A 24416-nucleotide genomic window follows, 5' to 3' on the forward strand; every position below is an offset into this window, starting at 1 on the left:
ATAACTAAAACACGGGGGTGCACTACAGGATGTGTACATTACTAGACTTGCCTAAGCAGATGATCTAGCATATGATATTCGTTTCATTTTTTATTAAGAAGTTGTGGCATTTTAAAAAGCTTAGAAAAGATCTGGAACAGTGAAGCGAAAATAGGGAGATATATTATATAGATAAAATGTAATAAGCCGAGGAGTTTACCTTTGCCACATGCTCTCAGATGGTCCTAAATGAGCTGTTACCATTATTCAGCTGCACTGTAATAGTACTTCTCACCCTCATATATTTTAGTAAAGAACTGCATTTTCGTTTGAACACTCGTGCGATGGTTCTTCGACTAACGTGAGTCCTAATGTCTGATGTCCCAGCATTTGCCATAGCGAACCTTGATCTAGCACAACATACCGACATGCCACAGCTTCTCCAAAAGTAAACTCACATTTCATATTGTTACTACCTCTACATCCTCGTTTTGGCATGATGAAACAACGAACATGAATCGGTGCTATGAACCGTGGCAAACATTAACAATAAATAAACAAAGATGGTAGAGCGACTTGTATAAGTGCCGCTTCCTAGCGTACCTATTTACGTAATGTGCAATAAATTGCAAATCATACATCCAGTAACGTAACATATTTTATCCGAGTGGAAACACAAGAAAGCGAGGATTTGAGCGTCTCAAAAAACTTTCGTGACATTGTGACACCTTTTTGAGAAAAACAGGTTTCTCCCGGGAAATACAGGATAACTGGAGATCCTAATGTATAATTAGTAAGCCGTTTCGAAACAGAATTAATCAAAAAGATGTAAAATTAGAACCGATCGCTGAGAAAACAGGATTACATTTTAACAAAGGAAAGGTAGGACACCTGGTCGTAAGTAAGAAACGGGAACTGGTGAACCTTTAGCTGTAGATTCTGAAGTATTCTGTACTCCCGTGCAACTGCAGTTTCACGCCGCAGACATCAAGACGGCAAGTGATAAAGAATGAGGAACGAAGAAAAGACAGCGCACCTGGTCATGAGAAATCGGAAGTGATGTACCTTTGACGGTAGATGGACTACCTTTCAAGACAGTTGATCGCTTTAAGTACTTAGATAAAGAAGCCTGTATAGCAAGAGTGAACAAAACACTTCGTAGTTTTATCCAAATTCGAAAGGAAATATTACTTCGTATTATATTCAAAATTCCTTTGTATCAATTTACTATTATACAGGTATCATTATACGGATGTGAAGCATTAATATTTAGAAAGAAAGATGAGGGAAAGCTGTTGATATTCCAAAGAAAAATACTGTATGCATATGACGAAAAAAACATGGAGTGAATAATAAGAAAGAAAAAATCGAAGTATGAAGAGAGCTGTAGATGAACCGAATCATCGTCAATCTGCTAAAGAAGAGAAGGTTGAACTGAAAGGTCACATAGCAGAAAATTAAGAAGAATACACTATCTAGAAGAGCACACTGCACAACAACAGATGGAACGAGAGGAAGGAAAAGACTCAGAATTAGGTTACTACATAACATCCCAATGGACACAGCTAGGATGAACATCAACAGCAAATGGATAAACAGTGTACTCGACAGAAGGGGATGGAATAGGCTCTTGGAGCAAGTGGATGATTCTTAAGACTCTCGCCACGTGTAAAGTAAATTGCTGTATGAAACCCCTAAAGGATACAGGTCACTTGCAATTACCCATGGTAACTTTCCGTGCTTGGTCGAACCAAGATATCAACCTCTAGAGGCAGGTAGTTGCGGGGAGAGGACTCACAATTGATGTCGAGGGCGACTCTGGCCTCGGCGGGCACCGTGAGGTTGCTGTTGACGGCCTGGCAGGTGAGCGCGGCGTGCAGGTCGGCCCTGGAGAGCCGCGGCACCAGAAGCAGCCGCTTGCGGATGCGCGTTCCAGCAGGCAGCTCCCGCGACTCCAGCAGCCGCTCGCCGCGCCACCATCGCACCGACGGCTCCGGCCTCCCTGTGAGAGAAAGAAACCTGTCACTGCCAAATGGAATAGGTCACACGATGTCAACGATTCAGTGGTTCCATTATGTGTTTCCTACCATTCCAATATACCAGTACAACTCTACTCGTGTATTTATTTAGCGTAAGCCTGCATCACAGAAAAATTTACAAGTCTTTGAAATTACAAACTAATGTCCAGGCCACGAATGCGGTTTCTTGTTTCCTCTGTCGCCACCAGCAATACTGTAGGATCGCCACGGAAAGCTCCCAGAGAACATTGTTGAATTACATGGCGAAAAGTTTGCTTTTCAGCACCACAGTCATAACGCTGAGATGTTACTGTCTTTCACTTGTACAGAGCGTCGCTATAAATTCCTGTGTCGGTTCTTATTCCGTTAAGAACCGACCACATACTGCGTGGCAATTCAATACCAGGTGGCTTGGTCGATGTGCAAGGCATAGTTGTTCCGTAGTGTCACCAGCTGTGATTCATATTAAAGTCATTGTCAACTGACATCCTTGCGATTTCCAGACGTGTTTGACGAGAGCGAAGCCATTATTTCCTACAGTGTGGAATGTCTGCATGAACAGATAGGTGGTTACTTTTCAGTACTTTTTGCACTCCTGTAGCATCCCGTTGAGACGGAGATGATAAGTGGCTAAGTATGGGTAGTGAGAAAGTAAGCGTAAATCTGGTTGTACCGGTTATAAGACGCGTGGTATGTTAGAGCAGTGTGTCAACAGGTCTTGCGTGAAAATTATTCATCCAAGCAGAGGAGCGATATTTCATAACATGGTAAACCAGTCCAAGGTATGAAGTACAGAGTGTCGATGTAGAGTAGTCCTTTGATGGGCCACAGAGATTCTGGAGAATGTTGTATGGAGTTTTGATTTTCCCAGCAGTTCCTAATACATGGTGTTTTTAACTGAGCATTGTATCAAGAGTGATGCCCAGACGTTTCTAGTTCCTATTATTCCAGAGTAATCTTCCTTCAAAGTAATTTATCTCTTTAGTGGCCAACTTGTTGTTGAGGTGGAACGTTGAAACTGCTGTATCAACGATACTTGCCTGTAACTTCCATTTCTGAAAATATTAACCAATAGTTGATAAACCAGTGGTCGAGGCACACACGGTAACTGCAGGACGTCTGAGTCTCATTGCAAGTGCCCAGTTCCAGGCATATGTGATACGTGCAAACTGAACCGGAGATGAGGCAGGACAGATCCTTGTGGCAGCCCAGCTTCATCTGTGAATTCGTTTTGTTGCCTATTTGTTCTAGGAAACATAAATTACTGAGCATTTCATTGATGAGACTGAAAACTTTTAAGCGTGGAATGACTTGTAGAGGTTTCAACATATAACACCTTACCTGCAGTACCACATGGAGCCGTCAGATTATGAAAACGACCGCTGATGTCCGTTTATTCCGACCAGGTTTATAAGGACCTGATTTGTGAAGCTTAGATTTGGTCTGAATCGTACCTCTTCAAATGGAATATTTTCGTAGATCTTATGACGTATTCTTGTGTACACCACTTTTATCTGGAGCTTATATAGCATGTTCAGTAAGGCTACATGTCAAAAACTTCCTGGTTTGTCATTTGGTTTACCTGGATTCAGTATGGCTATGACTTTCATATAGTATGTTGCACACATCAGCAAGTTTAATCTGTCAATTACACGTTGCACTGATGTATTGGTTCTAAAATAGCGACAAAATACTGTAACCATACAGTCCTCGAGATCACCATGTAAATTTTACGTCACACATTCCAATAGCATTCACCAACTAACCTAAAGCTATATAACGCTTGTAGCTTCATGGTGTTTTCATGGTTGTAATGAATACGTTCCTTCAGACAGCTCCCTGTTGCCTTGTGTAAGTTGTATGTGAGTGAAATGGGCATTGTTGTTTAGTCTCCCGCCAGGAAAGAGGTACATTCTGTCATTTCCTTCCTGCGGTCGGAAGGAGTTATTTACGACGAGATTCATCGTCGACTGTTTCAATTATATTGCAATGAGGTTATGACCGACGATATTGTGGGGGAATGACGAAGAAAGTTCCATGGGGGATTGACAGTTGTTCATGTCGAAAGCGATCGAGGATGACTCTGAATAAGGGATCGCAAAATTTCATGAAAGTAAAGCGTGATAATACTGTGATATCGCACGTTTATTGTAAGGCTCTTACGAGACTGTGAAGTTCTGTTTAAAACAAACGTGCACGACGATTACCAATGCTATCGTGCTCTATCACAACATTACACGACTCTGTGTTACAAATCGAACAAAGGAAAAACTCAGAGTTTCGGGCAAGGAGATTTTAGAACCTCCTCTCGAAACACCAAACTTGGCACCAAGCGTCTTTCATCCCTTCCCAAATATTAGTCTGAACTTCGGATGTCTTGACCAGCTGGTTGACGACGCGTGGCGCTATCCTTTGATGTAGATGTAAATAACACGGTGCCCCTGTACGACTAATGTTTGACTTTGCGTGGCGAATGTGTGGAGAAGTAATGTTAATATATACGTAGAGATTGTGTATTAAAGAAAGAAAAAAAAACAAGAAGAAAAGAAATAACCTGGGACGATTGCTAGTAGGACCCTCGTTCTGAGAGTTCCGTACAGACTTAATTATGTATATATACAATAATAATCACGAGTGACTCAGTGACAGAGTACGCGTCTTTCTATTGGTGTGTCCCTCACCTACTCCAGTTATCCAACTGGGGAAAGGGAACCTTTAACGTTGAATCCGAACTATCAGTTGTATCTGGATGCCCCTCACATCATTGAGAGGTGAAGGCTGGGTGAAAGAGGGAACAATCCTTGGTCCGTCCGAGATTCGGTCCCGCAAAGTCTCGGTTTCAAGGTATCTGCCTTACCTCCAGGATCCGCTGCAGATAGAGTCACAGTTAGGCGGGAGGTGAGAAAACTTGGATTTCATGGTCGAGCAGCTGCTTAGAAGCACACATAACGACGGTAAATGGCAAACGACGCTTTGCTTGGTGTAAGGAGACTAAACATTGGACGACTGAATAGCGGAAAAACGTTGTGTTGAGTGACCAATCACGGTACACAATGTGGCGATGCGGTGGCAGGGTGTGGGTACGGCGAATGCCCGGTGAACGTCATCTGCCAGCGTGTGTAGTGCCAACAGTAAAATTCGGAGGTTGTGGTGTTATGGGTGGTCGTGTTTTTCATGTAGAGGGTTTGCACACCTTGTTGTTTTGCGTGGCACTATCACAGAACTGGCCTACACTAATGTTTTCAGTACCTTCTTGCTTCCCACTGTTGAAGAGCAATTCCGGGACGGCGATTGCATCTTTCAAACTGTTCGAGCACCTGTTCATAATGCACGTCCTGTAGCTTAATGGTTACACGACAATAACATCCTTGTAATGGACAGGTCCGCACAGAGTCCTGACCTGAATCCTATAGAACACCTTTGGGATGTTTTGGCACCGACTTCGTGCCAGGCCTCACAGACGGAAATCGATACTTCTCCTCAGTGCACCATTCCGTGAAAAATAGGCTGACATCCCAAAGAAACCTACCAGCATCTGATTGAACTTAACACCATACTGAATTACAGAATTACTGATGGCGGGCGCCACGAACTTGAAAGTCATTTTCAGCCAGGTGTCCGAACACTTTTAATCACATATTGTATTATACGTAGAACGCAATAAGAAAAAATTTTCAGCGACGAGAGAAAGGTATTCGAGTAGAAGATCACACAGGAACAATGAAAACTGGCGCACTAGGCCGAGAATGCACCGTACATCCGAACAGTGCCAAATGTTTCTATCTGCGGATGTTGCGACACGAAATTCGGGGACCAACATGTTTCACAGATATCAAGATTGTTGACGGTTGCCTATGCCAGATCTACAGAAAAGCTTGTCGACGATTAGGACTACTGGAAAACGACAGTCACTGGGCATTAACACTATAAGTAACCTCACTCAGCCGGCCGAAGTGGCCGTGCGGTTAAAGGCGCTGCAGTCTGGAACCGCAAGACCGCTACGGTCGCAGGTTCGACTCCTGCCTCGGGCGTGGATGTTTGTGATGTCCTTAGGTTAGTTAGGTTTAACTAGTTCTAAGTTCTAGGGGACTAATGACCTCAGCAATTGAGTCCCATAGTGCTCAGAGCCATTTGAACAATTTTTTTTTAACCTCACTCACAGCCTCAACTGAACAAATGAGAGGCTTATTCGCCATAATTCTGACAACGTGTAAACCATCGAATCCAAAACAACTATGCGACTTCTTCAGGGAGAATATTAGGGGGGAAATACTGTACCAAACTCGACAAGCTGATCCTGATCTGTCCATCGAATTCAACGATGACATCTTCAATGGTGCTCTCTTTCGCCTATGTCCAGCAACCAATAACCTTACCTTAGTACGAATTGGGATGCAAGAACCATGGGAAGGTGCTAACAGTCCACTAAACATCGAAATTGCAAAGGAAAAAAGCTACAACATCAATGAATTACTTCAAAACATTGCTCACAACAAACCACTTCTGAATGACATTTATGGAAGGAGGTTGAACTGCCCATTCCGAGCTACGATTATCGTTGAATAGGGCCGAAGAACAATTCCCAGCATTTAAATTCACAAGAGCATCAGTATTTGTAAAGTAAAATAAAAGTATCACAATGGCTCATAAAAAATCGCTCGAAGCCATAGACAGACATTACACGGCTTGCTAGGAAACTGAAGTGATGGGAGGAGCTCCACCCATACTCTCAGGAAATTTTCAACAAATTTTCAACACCAGCAGACGAGATCAATGCATACTTAAAAAAATCACCTCTCTGACCACACATGCAAATACTGCGACTAACAAAAAATATGAGAGTTGAACCATCGAAAGACGAAACAGCAGCACAATTTGCTCAACAACTTTTACAAATAGGCGAAGACATATATCCTACTGACCAGAGGACGGCCTCGTTAAACTAACAGTGATTTCTGCAGACTAGCCACTGCTGAAAACGAACTCGTCGACCAACCATTGTTCACAGCAATACCAATCCGGACTGGCTCTTTAAAAAGGCCAGTTTTGGCAACTAAAAAAGTACGAACAACGATATCATCTTTAATATTCAAAACTAAATTCCCGGTGAAGAGACAATACACAAGCGACACGATGGTAAACTTTGAAGAATGTGTGAACATCGCTACAGGATTTCTAAACTCTTTGCAAGTACCAGGAATTCCATTTCGCTCCCTTCGACTGTTTTTACTTATTTTATTCATTTTATGTCTAATCCTGTAGGACCAAATTTAGGGCAAATCTCCAAGGTAATGTAACGTAACAGTACATGAAATTACAGCATAGAAGTAATAACAGGTAAAATAAAATCTTCATGAACCCAAAAAAAAAGACAAGCCATATGTTTATATAAAAGCAGTCAACAACAAAACACAGGAATCAGCTTAATTTTTCAAGGAACTCCTTTACAGAATATAAGGTGTGGCCTATGAGGAAACTCTTCAGTTTCGATTTGAAATCGCGTGGATTACTGCTAAGACTTCTGACTGCTCGTGGTAGCTTATTCAAAATGAATGCAGCAGTACACTGCACGTCTTTCTTCACAAGAGTCAAGGAAGTGCAATCCAAACGCAGATATGATTTCTGCCTAGTGTTAACTGAGTGAAAGCTGCTAATTCTTGGGAATGAACTATTGCTGTTAACAATAAATTACAGTGAAGTCTATGTATATTGAGAGGCAATTGTCAGAATACCCACACTAATGAGCAATGGTCGACAAGAGGTTCATGAACTTTCACCACTTACTGCTTGAACCGCCGGTTTCTGAGCTAAAAATTATTCTTTGAGAATAGGAATAGTTACCTCAAAATATAATACCATACGTCATAAGCGAATGAAAATAAGCAAAGTAGACTACTTTTCGTGTCGAACTACCACTCACTTCAGGTACTGTGCAAATATTAAAAATGGCAGCTTAAGCCTTTGCACAAAATCCTGAATGTGAGCTTCCCACGATAGTTCACTATCTACCTGAACACCTAGAAATAATAACTGCTGAGGTTCACTAACCGTATGCCCATTCTGTGTAGTCAAAACGTAGGGTTTTATTGAATAGTGTTAGAAAGTGTAAAAACTGTGTGTTATTGTGATTTAGCGTTTGTTTTATTTTCTACAAACGATGAACTTATGCCTTGCACTGTTTTACTTGAAACAATACCAACGTTGCATATAACATCCTTTACCACCAAGATAGTGTCATCAGCAAACAGAAATATTTTAGAATCACTTGCAATGCTAGAGGGCATATAATTTATATAAGGATGGAACAGGAGTGGCCACAGCACTGATCCCTGCGGCATCACCCCTCCCCCCCCCCCTCCCCCAGCCCCATTTAACAATGCCCCACTGAGACCCCACATCATTGCAGTTCTAACTACTGTGATGAATGGCCTTTTGCTGTCTGTTATTAAAGTAAGAGGTGAACCAACTGTGAGGTACTCCCCATATTCCATAATGGTCCAGCTTCTGGAGCAATATTTTGTGATCAACAAAATCAAACGACATACATAAATAGAAAACGATGCCTAGAGTTCGAAACTTTTTGTTTAATCCCTTCAGTACATCACAGAAAAAAGAGATAATGTAGCACGTTCAGTTGTTAAAACTCACATAAAACTGAACTGGATATTTGATAAAAAATTATGTGAAATAAAACGGTCAATTATCCTTACATAATAAACCTCTTCAAGAACCTTAGCAAACACTGATGATATAGAAATTGGTATAAAATTGTCTACTTTATCCCTTTATCACTTTTTATGAAGTGGCTTTACTACTAAGTACTTTAATCGTTCAGGAAACTGACCAATCTTAAAGGAAGAATTCCAGATATTGCTAAGTACAGGGCTAATATATGCAGTACACTACCTTAATATTCTGCTGGGTACTCCATCATACCCATGTGGGTCCACAGTCTTCAGCGATTTATTTACTGACTCAATCTCCCCCTGGTCAGTGTCACAGGCCAACTTCTGTAACAATATTTTGTGAATAACACAATCAAACGATGCAGTTAAATCAAAAATTATGCCTAGAAACGGTTCAAATGGCTCTGAGCACTATGGGACGTAACATCTGAGGTCATCAGCCCATACAGCTAAGAACTACTTACACCGGACTAACCTAAGGACATCCATGCCCGAGGTAGGATTCGAACCTGCTACCATAGCGGTCCTTCGTTTCCAGACTGAAGGGCCTAGAACCGCTCGGCCACACCATGATGCCTCGTGTTCGAAACTTTTTCTTTACTCCATCCAGTACATCACAGAAAAAAGAAACAACATAGACGTCAGACATGTCTCGGAAAGGAATTTTCCAAGAGAGTTATATATGACTTTGTTTAGCTCACCAGCAATGCTTAGAAATTGATTGTTAAATATTGTACATATATTTGACTGACCAATAACAGAAACATTTTATTACGTCAACCTTGTGCTGCTGACCAAACACTTCCTTCACAAGTGATCATGTGGTTTTAATTTCATTCAGTGAATTAGCTATTCTGTTTCCATATCACATACTCTTTGCCTTGCTAGTAACATTTTAAGTACGTTACTGTTTGTAATGGGCTGCTGTAGATGGATTGTGACTACTTCTAACATTTTGATATAATTCCCATTTTGTTCTACATGATATCTTTATTGCCGGCCGGAGTGGCCGTGCGGTTCTAGGCGCTACAGTCTGGAACCGAGAGACCGCTACAATCGCAGGTTCGAATCCTGCCTCGGGCATGGGTGTGTGTGATGTCCTTGGGTTAGTTAGGTTTCATTAGTTCTAAGTTCTAGGCGACTGATGACCTCAGAAGTTAAGTCGCATAGTGCTCAAAGCCATTTGAACCATTTGATATCCTTATCCCACTAGTCAGCCACCCAGGCTCCCTTTTACTGCTAGTATCCTGTTTAGAACGTTTTAATGGAAAGCAACTTTCAAAGAGCGTGAGAAATGAAGAAACCATTATATTTGTTATCTATGTTGTCGACATTATAAACATCCTGCCACTTTTATTCCTTAATGAGGTTTATCAATGTCCCTGTTATGGACTGGCTTTTCTACATAATCTGTAAAATTTGTGCATACTGGTCTGAAAGGCCATTCACCGATTTGCTAACAGAATGCCCATTTAGCAATGAAGAACGAATAAAAATATTTTCTGTGGCTGTGTTACCGTTCCTCTGCACCCTGGTTGGAAAAAATACAGTCTGAATCGGATCATTTGAATTTAGAAGATATTGCAACACCCTTTTTCTTCCGCAATCACACACAAAATTAGCATTGACGTCCCCGCACACAAGTAGTTTTTGGTACTTGCTATAAGGTGAACCAAGAACCCTCTCTAGCTCGAGCAGAAATGCTCTGATATTAGAGTCAGGCGACCTATAAATAACAACAATCTGAAGTTTAGTTCCACTAAATTCATCTGCCCCTCCACAACATTCACATATCTGTTCAGTGAAGTGCTATGATATGACTACGGAGTGAAAGGGAATACTGTTTTTACGTACATGGCCACTCTCACACACCGCAAAGAACTCCTAGAGAAACAGCCAGCTAATATGTATCCTAGTAAAGGAAGCGTCTGAATTGTCAAACCATTCAAGTGGTGCTCCGATGCACCAGTAATGTCAGAGTTAACATCTATAAGCAGTTCACTAACTTCATCTCTAATACCTCTTATATTTTGATGAAATTTGCTAATTCGTTCACTGCTTGGATTCCTGACCTCCTTTGAATGTGATTGCTTTGTTAAAGAGAGTTCCTTTAAGCAGGTATACCTATTAGCTGACTTAAATCTAAAAAAGGTGCAGCTCTAACACGAATCACTACTGGGGTTCTCCCATGACTGATTCCACCACAGCCCACAACGCTTCACCAGCCAGCCTCCTCTTCCCTTACCTATAGAGGTACAGGCCATGCCTAGTAAAATCCGATCTATTGATAGACTCAACTGGCACCACTGCAATGTGGACCATGCCCTCCACCATCAGTACCTTCTCCAGCCCAGTGTTAACACGCCTAACGGGAGCATTAAGATCAGGCCGATCATCACACTGAAACGGATGCACATTTGCGCCACCAGCTTCAGTAGCTATATTTACCAGATCACCACGTACATCATACTCCCCGTCGCTTTCAAGTCTATTCCCAACTGCTTTCACAATTACTATCTGATCCTCTTTCGTAAAATTCCTACACAGCTCCCGTACGCCAAAAGTCACCTGAGCCCAGTTCTGCACTAGGCTTGACAGTGCTGGTTACCTGGTACTCACTTACCAACACTTCCTGCAACTCCTGGCCCACACATCTGCCTTGCGAACTACCTAGCAGCAGCACCTTCTTCTTTCTGTTAGAAATTGCAGTTGACTTAAGCTTCCTAGCTGCTGAGGACTGCTGCACGTTTCCTACACCTACAGCTGCAAGAGGTTCCACTCCACTAAACACTGACAGTTGGTCAAATCTATTGGATAAACGCAAAGTACAACTGTCTGAATACCTCGTCCTTCTAGCTGCCTTCTTATCACCTACCAGTTCTCTTTTCCCAGAGGCCTTCACCGTCCTCATCCTACCTGGTTCCTCCTTCCCCGCTACTCACAAACCTAGAAGGAAGCCCACACTTCTGACTCAAGGTAAAATGTTGGCAGTTACTGAAAACCGTCTACGTTACCTAAGTTCAGTTACTGCAGTAGAATTAACTATAGTGATCTCGAATTTGGGTCTGTACTAAGAAGGCAGCTACTCTTATTAATACCACTAAACCACAAATAATGCCAATACCACAAAAACTTCACGCAATTTCTTATCTAAAGCAAAAATTCAAGCGACCACTGTAACACTCAGTGAAATTAAACAAAGCGAACGATAGTTTCACTTATACACTCCTGGAAATTGAAATAAGAACACCGTGAATTCATTGTCCCGGGAAGGGGAAACTTTATTGACACATTCCTGGGGTCAGATACATCACATGATCACACTGACAGAACCACAGGCACATAGACACAGGCAACAGAGCATGCACAATGTCGGCACTAGTACAGTGTATATCCACCTTTCGCAGCAATGCAGGCTGCTATTCTCACATGGAGACGATCGTAGAGATGCTGGATGTAGTCCTGTGGAACGGCTTGCCATGCCATTTCCACCTGGCGCCTCAGTTGGACCAGCGTTCGTGCTGGACGTGCAGACCGCGTGAGACGACGCTTCATTCAGTCCCAAACATGCTCAATGGGGGACAGATCCGGAGATCTTTGCTGGCCAGGGTTGTTGACTTACACCTTCTAGAGCACGTTGGGTGGCACGGGATACATGCGGACGTGCATTGTCCTGTTGGAACAGCAAGTTCCCTTGCCGGTCTAGGAATGGTAGAACGATGGGTTCGATGACGGTTTGGATGTACCGTGCACTATTCAGTGTCCCCTCGACGATCACCAGTGGTGTACGGCCAGTGTAGGAGATCGCTCCCCACACCATGATGCCGGGTGTTGGCCCTGTGTGCCTCGGTCGTATGCAGTCCTGATTGTGGCGCTCACCTGCACGGCACCAAACACGCATACGACCATCATTGGCACCAAGGCAGAAGCGACTCTCATCGCTGAAGACGACACGTCTCCATTCGTCCCTCCATTCACGCTTGTCGCGACACCACTGGAGGCGGGCTGCACGATGTTGGGGCGTGAGCGGAAGACGGCCTAACGGTGTGCGGGACCGTAGCCCAGCTTCATGGAGACGGTTGCGAATGGTCCTCGCCGATACCCCAGGAGCAACAGTGTCCCTAATTTGCTGGGAAGTGGCGGTGCGGTCCCCTACGGCACTGCGTAGGATCCTACGGTCTTGGCGTGCATCCGTGCGTCGCTGCGGTCCGGTCCCAGGTCGACGGGCACGTGCACCTTCCGCCGACCACTGGCGACAACATCGATGTACTGTGGAGACCTCACGCCCCACGTGTTGAGCAATTCGGCGGTACGTCCACCCGGCCTCCCGCATGCCTACTATACGCCCTCGCTCAAAGTCCGTCAACTGCACATACGGTTCACGTCCACGCTGTCGCGGCATGCTACCAGTGTTAAAGACTGCGATGGAGCTCCGTATGCCACGGCAAACTGGCTGACACTGACGGCGGCGGTGCACAAATGCTGCGCAGCTAGCGCCATTCGACGGCCAACACAGCGGTTCCTGGTGCGTCCGCTGTGCCGTGCGTGTGATCATTGCTTGTACAGCCCTCTCGCAGTGTCCGGAGCAAGTATGGTGGGTCTGACACACCGGTGTCAATGTGTTCTTTTTTCCATTTCCAGGAGTGTATATTTCACTACAACCAATAAGAAACATCAGCTGAAAACTACAGTACTGAATTTAATAAATGACTGCAACGCACAAATAATTCCACAAAACAAAGTGGGCGAAAGTTTCCAAAACTTCATTAAACCATTATTTCACCAGAAACATTATGGGACACCAATGAAAACTACTAAATTTATAATCGAATAACAGATGAGAAACAACTTTATCACTACGTAACTTAAGAATCGCTACAGCTGCAACTGCACGCCGCGAAATGTAAACACATTGCTGAGACGTAAGCACACTCACGAATAACGAACCACTCGAATCAGTAACACAAAAACATAGATTGAAATGAATGAAAATCCACTAGTAAATTATTTTTACAGCAAATATTAACACCAATAATTTTTGACGTAAGTATCTGAACTGTAAAACTTTATAAAATATTGGTGAGCGATTTGAACAGCAGTTCAGGAAACTTAAAATTCTATCTGCAATCATACTACTCAGAAATCTCAACTATGTAATGGAACAACTATGTAATGGAACAGCTATCGAATAACGTCATCGATGCAGAACTCATTACTGGTGAGTACAAAGGATACACACTGTTTATCCCCAGAATACCACTGATCTCTACAGAACTGCAATTTCCATTCAAATTAGCATTTAAATATTGCGGCATCAACCTCAAAGACTCCTGCTTCACTCACCGTCAACTATACGTAGCTTGTTCTCGAATAGGAAATTCGAAAAATTTGTACATGTATACCCCGGACAACAAAATGAAAAATTATAAACAACTATTTCAAATAGTTATAATACATTTTCAACAAATGTTTTTACCTCTCATACTTTAGTTTTTCCTTTTACTCCAACTGCAACACAATCTCATATCAACACCCTGAGCGAAGCCAGGTACCCCAGCTAGTATACAATACGTAATGCAACTAAGACGGAACAATAACAGTGGACGACAAATATCGAAGTGCTTGGATTAATAGGATATAAGACCGGAATGTATTCTTTCGCCTCTATTGTTCAATCTAAACATCGAAATTAAAAGAGGACCAGCAAGCTCAGTATAAATGTATTTGTATACTACGGTGCAAAATTCTACACCAGGCACAAGTAATTTCTTTACTGTTCTGTGAAAACCGCACTGTGTTTGCTGTTTTCGGACAGGGAATGAGCTGATTGTCATTCAAAAGCAACTGGAAGTCGTACTGACTACTTCAAGCGATTAGCAGCTGCTGCTAAGGAATGTGTTTGGAGGACTCCAAATGTGTATCAGAAGTACCAAAGGTATGTCAGATAGTAACCTCTTCTGTCGACACTGTCGCGCCCTTGGAAAATACAAAACTCCCTCATCACTCGCGCACCTGACTGTGATTGGCGTGTCAATGGTGCGTCTAGGCGTCCTAGGCAGGGGTGACAGGTGTCAGGGAGAGGTCAGGATGTTGCACTCATCCAACTAACAAGCAGGTTCGGGCGCTGTCTTTCACTGAGCCAGTGAGACTCACTTCATCTGTTGTGAAACCTGCTGTGTCTTGTGTCGATGAGCAACGAAAGCAAAGGAATAGTGGTGGTCTAATAGTAGTCGGCAGTTCAAACGTATGGCGAATAATGTTGCCCTTAGCGAAATGGCAGCAAGTGATGGGAAGGATAACCAGGCACATTCAGGGTGGGTACTTGTAGGATCCATTCAGCATGATGCATATACTATTCCGCCAACCATTGTGGTGCAACCAGCTACAGATTGAGACGCACGTTAGAACAAATGATGCCTCTATCGTAGACTCTGAGGTCATACTTGAATCAGTCCAGCGACTAGCAGGAACGGTTGAGAACATCAACCTTGCTTATGAAGTTTCAACGAAGCTCAGAATCTGCAGCTTCATCCCTAGAATAGATCGTGAATCGCCGGTTCTGAATGGAAGCTTTGAACCAGAGACTCTGAGGATTTTGTATGAGCTAAGCTGCTACTTTCTACATTTGAGCAGTGGCGCTGGGAGTTGTAGGGTCCTTCTAAATGGTGTGCACTGCGCATTAGAGGCAGGTACCCAACAGGCTAACTGTGTATGAGGTCCACGAATGTGTTTATTTTAGGCAACTCTCCAACCCTTCCAGGTAACGATAACTCTAGAAACCGCGGGAGTATCAGGGTAAGATCCAAAGAAATGCCTACAGCAGATGAGAGTGTTAAAATCCCAGCCGCTAACTGCCGAAGCATTGGAAAAAAAAGTGCAACAGTTTGCAGAGATCCTAAAAATCACTCGTGCTCACATAACATGAGGCAGAGAAAGCTGCTTAAAACCCTAACTTGGCAGTAATGAGATTTTAGGGGAAAATTTAAGAGTATACCGAGACATAAGGAAAATGAGTAAAGGAGTTGGTGTTTTTGACGCAGCAAATGGTTCAAATGGCTCTGAGCACTATGGGACTTAACTGCTTTGGTCATCAGTCCCCTAGAACTTAGAACTACTTAAACCAAACTAACCTAAGGACATCACACACATCCATGCCCGAGGCAGGATTCGAACCTGCGACCGTAGCGGTCGCGCGGCTCCAGACTGTAGCGCCTAGAACCGCATGGCCACTGCGGCCGGCTTTGACACAGCAGACAAGACACCAAAATCTACCGAGATAGGAAATGAGGACACAGTATCAAGTGATAGAATAAAATTGTAAAGGGATCTTCCCATAGAGCAGCAGTTCACGTCCTGATGTAACGTCAGTTTCCTTGTACATAAGTTACCCAATAATACTATAATCACTGGAGAAGACTTTTATTTTCCAACAATCAATTGGAATTCTTACAGTTTTCCCAATAGTGGACGTGACAAGACATACCGTGAAACATTACCAAATGGCTTCTCTGAAAATTACCCACAACAGCTAGTTCAGAACGCCCTCATGATGGAAATACACTCCTGGAAATGGAAAAAAGAACACATTGACACCGGTGTGTTAGACCCACCATACTTGCTCCGGACACTGCGAGAGGGCTGTACAAGCAATGATCACACGCACGGCACAGCGGACACACCAGGAACCGCGGTATTGGCCGTCGAATGGCGCTAGCTGCGCAGCATTTGTGCACCGCCGCCGTCAGTGTCAGCCAGTTTGCCGTGGCTTACGGAGCTCCATCGCAGTCTTTAACACTGGTAGCATGCCGCGACAGCGTGGACGTGAACCGTATGTGCAGTTGACGGACTTTGAGCGATGGCGTATAGTGGGCATGCGGGAGGCCAGGTGGACGTACCGCCGAATTGCTCAACACGTGGGGCGTGAGGTCTCCACAGTACATCGATGTTGTCGCCAGTGGTCGGCGGAAGGTGCACGTGCCCGTCGACCTGGGACCGGACCGCAGCGACGCACGGATGCACGCCAAGACCGTAGGATCCTACGCAGTGCCGTAGGGGACCGCACCGCCACTTCCCAGCAAATTAGGGACACTGTTGCTCCTGGGGTATCGGCGAGGACCATTCGCAACCGTCTCCATGAAGCTGGGCTACGGTCCCGCACACCGTTAGGCCGTCTTCCGCTCACGCCCCAACATCGTGCAGCCCGCGACAGGCGTGAATGGAGGGACGAATGGAGACGTGTCGTCTTCAGCGATGAGAGTCGCTTCTGCCTTGGTGCCAATGATGGTCGTATGCGCGTTTGGCGCCGTGCAGGTGAGCGCCACAATCAGGACTGCATACGACCGAGGCACACAGGGCCAACACCCGGCATCATGGTGTGGGGAGCGATCTCCTACACTGGCCGTACACCACTGGTGATCGTCGAGGGGACACTGAATAGTGCACGGTACATCCAAAGCGTCATCGAACCCATCGTTCTACCATTCCTAGACCGGCAAGGGAACTTGCTGTTCCAACAGGACAATGCACGTCCGCATGTATCCCGTGCCACCCTACGTGCTCTAGAAGGTGTAAGTCAACTACCCTGGCCTGCAAGATCTCCGCATCTGTCCCCCATTGAGCATGTTTGGGACTGGATGAAGCGTCGTCTCACGCGGTCTGCACGTCCAGTACGAACGCTGGTCCAACTGAGGCGCCAGGTGGAAATGGCATGGCAAGCCGTTCCACAGGACTACATCCAGCATCTCTACGATCGTCTCCATGGGAGAATAGCAGCCTGCATTGCTGCGAAAGGTGGATATACACTGTACTAGTGCCGACATTGTGCATGTTCTGTTGCCTGTGTCTATGTGCCTGTGGTTCTGTCAGTGTGATCATGTGATGTATCTGACCCCAGGAATGTGTCAATAAAGTTTCCCCTTCCTGGGACAATGAATTCACGGTGTTCTTATTTCAATTTCCAGGAGTGTATATAGCATCAAATGGCAACAAACAGATCATGACCGCTTCCAGGAAGTCCCAATAGAAGCTGAAATCAGTGACAGTGGGGCAGCTGGAGCAACAATAAATACCAAAATACAAAGGGTAGCTGAAACAAGAAGAACTATGTGTCCAGAAAAATAGACAGAGAAGCAGCAATGTCTTACCTTAATGAGGAGAGTGAAACTTTTAGCTTAGGGCGGGATCCTGTAACGGAACTATGGTTCAAGTTTCAAAGAATAATTGACCATGTACAGGACTGATACATATACCATGTAGAACAGTTCATGATGGGAGAGATCCTCCATGGTATACAGTCTCTGGAAAGACTCTATGGTATACGGTCACTGTAAAGAAACTTCTAAAGAAAGGAGTAGTACTGCGTAATGGGTATAAAACATCTCATAGACCTCTAGACAGAGAGATGATGAATGAAACACGTTGGTAGTACAGAGAGCAATGCGTGAAGTCTTCGATGACGATCATAGCAGAATACTTTCGGAAGGTCGTTCACAAAACCCAAAAGAATTTTGGTCGTATGTGCGGATTGTTGGTGGCACCAAAGTTTGCGTCGAGTCACAAGGCAGAAAAAAATAAGAAAAAATTATGGTTTTGTGGTGTCACCGTCAGTCACCACACTTGCTAGGTGGTAGCCTTTAAATCGGCCGCGGTCAGGTAGTATACGTCGGACCCGCGTGTCGCCACTGCCAGAGATTGCAGACCGAGCGCCGCCACACGGCAGGTCTAGAGAGACTTCCTAGCACTCGATCAATTGTACAGCCGACTTTGCTAGCGATGCTACACTGAGAAATACGCTCTCATTTGCCGAGACGATATTTAGCATAGCCTTCAGCTACGTCATTTGCTACGACCTAGCAAGGCGCCATTACCAGTTATATTGAGATTATATTAATGTATCAACAAGAGCGATGTTGTACAATTATTGATTAAAGTTAAGTATTACAGCAACTGCGTCCGTTTTTCTAAGTTCTCATTTTCTTGTAATGTTCGAGACCTCACGCCAGCCAGCGTGAGCTAAACGCGTGCCTTTCGGCTTCCTCCATACCCCGCGAATTGGCTCCTGCCAATTCACAACAGGTTTAACGTCCCGTCGACACCGAGGTCATTACAGACGAAGCACAAGCTCAGATTGTCTCAAGGATGGGGATGCAATTGGGTTGTGCCCTTTCAAGGAAACCATCCCTGAATTTGCTTGGAGCGATTTCGGGAAGTCATGGAAAACCCAAATCTGGATCGCTGGACGCAGATTTGAAGCGTCGTCCTCCCGAATGTGAGTCTAGTTTGCTAACCTCGCTCGGTAAGGCAGAAACTGAAACAAAGAGTAGCACAGCGAAACCAGAAATATTTAATCTGTTTTCAAACGTCCCTTTATACACAGGAGCATTGCTAGAATTTAATTCTCATGTCACTGGAAAAATGACTGAAGTAGACGTTAGTGGCACTGGCGCTGAGAAACTATTGAAATCGTTAAAACTGAAAAATGGTATCCATATCAGATTCTATATCTAACATACGGTTGAGTTAGCCCCTCTTTAAACTATAATCTCCAGCAGATACTTCGAACAAAAAGCGTACCCAGTAGATGGAAGAAAAACACTGTTCACAGAAATTATCTACAACACAACCATCCAGTGCCACTGACATCAATTTGCCATAGAATCTTGCAGTTTGTTCTGACCTCAAATAATGGGGTAGCCCAGACAGATTGACTTCCTCTATGCCAATCAACATGGGTCTCGAAAATATAGATAACATGAAATTCAACTCCCACTTTTCTCTCATAACATCCTTATAGCCATCAATCAAGGCAGTCAGGTAGATGCAGTATTTCTCGATTTCTGAAAAACATTTGAGTCAGTAGCATACCAACACTTGATATAAAAAAACACGATAGTGTGGGGTGTCGGACAAAATTTGTGACTGGACTGAGAATTTCTCGGTAGTGTAGAGGAATGTTGGACGAGGATGGGCTGTCAGGATGCGCCGTATTAAAACTCGTCCGAGTTTCCCAAGTGATTTATTATTTCCAGCTACAGTGCCCCAGTTCGTCTCGGTCTGCATCACCAGGTCCCACAATGCTGAGGACGCCACTTTGCTATCTGCGAAGTGGCTTGGTGTGGAATGGCTGCCTCAGTGACCCATGCAATGCCCTGCTGTGTGTCGGCCTTCTGTGGAGTTGTGACAACGTCAGTCTGTGCTGGCAGTCGACTCAGCGGTCCCATCCCCTTTGTCTCAGCACCGCTTGCGGGAAGCTGCAGGACAACCTGCGGCGTGCTTCCTCACTGGCATGGCTAAGATCGTGGCGACAACAAGAGCCTGTGATTCTGGCGTATGAATCTGTGGTCCTCGACTCAGAATGTCTCCGGCATATGTTGGAAGCCAACAAGACCAGCTGTGCTAGCGAGCCATCGAGTGGCCTGCAGCTGGCTGGCTATGGACCCGTGTTGGCCTCAGAGGGTCCAACTAGCGAACCGCCGTGGTCGGGAATGCTGGCACCCCATCATCTGCTGTGTGTAGCCGGTGGTGTGACACGCCACGCCGTCCAGGAGAGCTGCCACACTTGAATGCCTTGTTAGTGAACCAGCGCTTTTTTATACATGGCTGTGCTCCTCTGTTTTGCTAACACGCCACTCCGAGTCATGTACTCATAACACCTGGGTTGGGCCAGTGGGCCCCTTCTGCCTGTAACTTGCGCCATGCAAACCGCTGCGTTTACTCTTTTCAGTGGGTCTACGGCACTGTGGCCTCCATTCTACTTTGCCACCGCAGGTAGTGTAACTTACTGTCAACAGACCCATGCCTGGCTATAAGCAGTGTACTCTGAAATATTGCACCAGAGCCTACCTTTTCCCATCTTAAACGGTCGTTCCACTACAGTAGGAAAGACACCCCAAGTTACGTTGTATGGAGAGTAAACGACAGATGTGAGATAACCTCGGGTGTACCTCAGAGAAGAGTGTTGGGTGTTGGGTCCCTCACTATTCATGTTATACATTAATGATCTTGCAGACAATATTAGTAGTAACCTCAAACATTTAGCAGATGATGCTGTTATTTACAACAAAGTACAGCCTGAACAAAACAGTATAAATACTCGTATTCAGTCAGGCCTTGATAAGACATCGAAGTGGTGCAAAGATTGTCAAGTAGCTTTAAATGTTCGTAAATATGAGATTGTTCACTTCACAAACCATAGAAATATAGTATCCTATGAATATAGTATTAGTGAATCACAACTGGAAACTGTGAAGCCATACAAATAGGAGGGTGTGACACTTAGCATCCAATGGATCCCGTAAGCTCAGTAGTGGGTAAAGCAGTTAGCGGAATTCGATTTATTGCTAGAATACCATGGAAATGCAATCCGTCTACAAGGGAAATTGTTTACAAATCGCTCGTGCGTCCTATCCCATAATACTGATCAAGTGTGTGGCACCCGTACGATGTAGGACTAGTACGGAATATCGAAAATATGCACAGAAGGGCAGCATGAGTAGACACAAGTTTGTCCGACCCACTTGAGTGTGTGACAGCGATGATGAAACTCAACTGGCAGACTCTTGAAGATAGACAGAAACTATCGTGAAAAAGTCTGCTAACGAAGTTTCGAGAACTGGCTTTGAATTACGACTCTGTGGATGTACCACAACGCCCTACATATTGTTCCCGTAGGGATCGTGAGGACAAAACTAGAAGCCCTAATAACTGGTGCAGTGGGATGTACCCTCAGGCATGCACTTCACAATGGTTCACAGAGTGTAAATGTAGATGTAGTTGTGGAGGTGTGATAAAATTTGTAGAGATGAACTAAGGGGGAGTGTGTGTGTGTGTGTGCGTGTGTGTGTGTGTGTGTGTGTGTGTGTGTGTGTGTATGTGAGTGTGTGAGAGCTATGATGCAAGATCACCAGAGGGCTAGAACTGGATCGTAGTCACATACGTAAATTATGCAAAGTTTCATCACGTACATGTATGGAGTCAGCAAACATTATCATCTGGCTTGTTGTTCTGGAAGCCTAGCGAGAAATTCTCATGCACCATTAAATCTCTGTAGCTAGACAAGAAACTGTGCGTAACAGGAGCTAACGATTAGAAACGCTACGTAGAATTGCTGAAAGGCCACTACCCGTTGAATAGAAAGCGGAATGGTAGCTTGTGGCTGGAAGTAATGATGGAAATTGGGCGGATAAATCGAGGTGCGCTCGCCATAGAGGTCCCGGCGATCTGCGGGGGCGTGCCGGTAGCCGGCAGTCATTGTTCAGTTCACGTCCTGCCCCCTCCCCCTGCCCCCGGCTGGCGGTCGATATGCACAGTGGGGGTGGTTGGGGGCGGAGGGCCACCTCCGGTCGCCCGCCGCGGGCAGGCTCGGGTGTGGCCAGCCTGCCGGAAAACGCGACAACCTGCCGGCGGCCGCGCCGCCGACACTGGCGAATTGCCGCCGCCCTCCACTGTGCCCGAAAATAGCACTTCGTGCTTGCTTAACCGTCAGCCAGCGATCAGGTTGCGCTCCACTGGCCTTAACACGTATAATCCCGCAATAAACGAAACGACAGTTACACCACAGGAAGTAAACTGTCGAAAGGTATAGAGTGAGGATTTGCCATAGCTTTTGTTTGAGGTTAAAATCACATTGGCTGTCATTGGAATGCGAATGTTTATTGAAATTTATAAACCAGTGTTTTAGATAAAAATATGTGGATTTCCGCGGCCAGAGTGAATCTCAATAAATCCGTCTGGATGCACTGTTCTGTCGTCCTATCTATATAAATTAAGCCACTATCCGGAGGTACTGAACCTAAACTTAGTTGCAAACTGCCCATCGGACCGCTTTCACTGTCGAACATAAGTGGTGATTGAATTTGAATGTTTAAAATGCTAACTTAATCTAGTTATTGAGAGATACAGGTTCACCACAGTAAAACAAAATTTGCAGTTGTAAATTCAGTACATGTCTTAAGACGGCGTAATTCACCGCGTACAAATAACCAGATTATATTCACTCAATATCTAAGAATGTAGCGAGTATCTGAAAACAGTGAAAGATGTTGGAAATTTTGAGAAAAAGTATAGGGAGAGACGGGTAATATACAATATGTACAAGAGGAAAGAGGGATTAGTAAGAGTGGACGACCTAGGAGGATGTGCTCGAATTAAAAGGGTGTAAGTCAGCGATATAGTCTATAGGCCCTACTGTTCAATCTGTACAGCGAAGAAGTAATGATGGAAATAAAAGAAAAGTTCATGAGTAGAATTAAAATTCAGGGTGAAAGGATATCAGTGACACGATTCGCTGATGACATTGCCATCATGAATGAAAGTGAAGAAGAATTACGTGAAGTTAAAGAATTCTGTCACCTAAGCAGCAAAATAACGAATGACGGACGGAGCAAGGAGGAAATGGAAAGCTGTCTAGTACTGGCAAAAATGGCATTCCTGACCAAGCGAAATCTAGTAGTATCAAACATAGGCCTTAATTTCAGGAAGAAATTTCTGAGAATGTACGTTTAGAGCTCAGCATTGTATGGTAGTGGAACATGAACTATGGGAAACGGGAACAGAAGAGAATCGAAGAATTTGAGCTGTGGGCATAGAGACTAATGTTGAAACTTAGGTGGACTAACAAGGTAAGGAACGAAAAGGTTCTGTGCAGAATCGGAGAGGAAGGTAATATGTAGAAAACACAGACTAGAGAAGTGACAGGATGATAGGACATTTTTTAAGACTTCTATGGTACTACTCGTAGATGCAGCCGTAGAAAGCAAAAACTGTAGAGGAAGACAGACAGTTGGTTACCTCCAGCAAATAACTGTGGGCATAGGTTGCAAGTGCAGCATCCTCTGTAAAGGTGGATTTTCTACTGTGTTCATTTCACATCTTTGACGACCTAAGAAAAGACATGCATGAACATCGGTTCAGTCGGACGGGGAAGTGCAAGTACTGACGTGGTTGTGGTTTCTCCAAATGCCTATTGCGTTCCAAGAACTAGGAATTGATCGTTTTATCTCCCAGATAAAAACAAGCTTTAATGTTTGTGGGGATTGCTTTTGAATGGAACCATTCCATGGTCGTGTTGCGATGATTGTTCGGTTTTCATTTGACTGCTGCCCCCTATATTTCCGACCAATTCAAAGCTTTGCAGCCGTACATATTTAAATATAGTCTGGCTCTCGAAAACACATGGTAAAGTTAAGGAATTTTTATATACTGATTTCCCATCTGGCGCTGAACGCAGGCGAGCTTTTGTGGTGTATGTCGCGGAAAGCAGCTAGTGTGACGACACAAGTGCGATGTGAAGGAGGGGGGGAGGCCGATTTCTCGTGGGCCCTTGTTCAGGAGATATACCCTCATAATCACTGAAGTTTGGGAAAGACTAGCTTTTGCCTCAAGCGGACGGAAAATTAGCCCTGATATATTCATTCAGGTTTTGATAATGAGAGCACGTAGTGGCTTCGAACAAACCTTAAAAATAAATTTAAATACTTTCCCAAGCTTTTGCTGATTTCCATGTCCAACGTCAAATATTTAACACGTTAATTCATTTTCAAAGTAATCAGAAATATTAAGCTGTTTTATCCTTGCGAATTCTATTCTTTAACGATTCAGGGGCTTATTGGTAAAATATTAAAACGCTAAAATTCTAGAATGCTACAACACTATAATATCTGACATTCGAGGAGTCTTCTGACTCACTTAAATCTTGATAACCTGCCATTGTAGCAGCAGTAATCGATCCAACAAC

At 44.3% G+C, this 24416-nt stretch overlaps 1 protein-coding gene across 1 annotated transcript in view; it reads right to left on the reverse strand.

The window, feature by feature from the left end:
* Positions 1–1697: 1697 nt before the first annotated feature.
* LOC126482163 (V-set and immunoglobulin domain-containing protein 1-like) overlaps positions 1698–24416 on the reverse strand; it is a 730649-nt gene continuing 707930 nt past the window's right edge. Inside the window, exon 5 of the mRNA XM_050106140.1 lies at positions 1698–1981. Coding sequence (XP_049962097.1) covers positions 1698–1981 — 284 coding nt within the window. The remainder of the gene's footprint in view (positions 1982–24416) is intronic.

The sequence above is a fragment of the Schistocerca serialis genome, chromosome 5, assembly GCF_023864345.2.
Source record: "Schistocerca serialis cubense isolate TAMUIC-IGC-003099 chromosome 5, iqSchSeri2.2, whole genome shotgun sequence".
Classification (NCBI taxonomy): Eukaryota; Metazoa; Arthropoda; class Insecta; order Orthoptera; family Acrididae; genus Schistocerca; species Schistocerca serialis.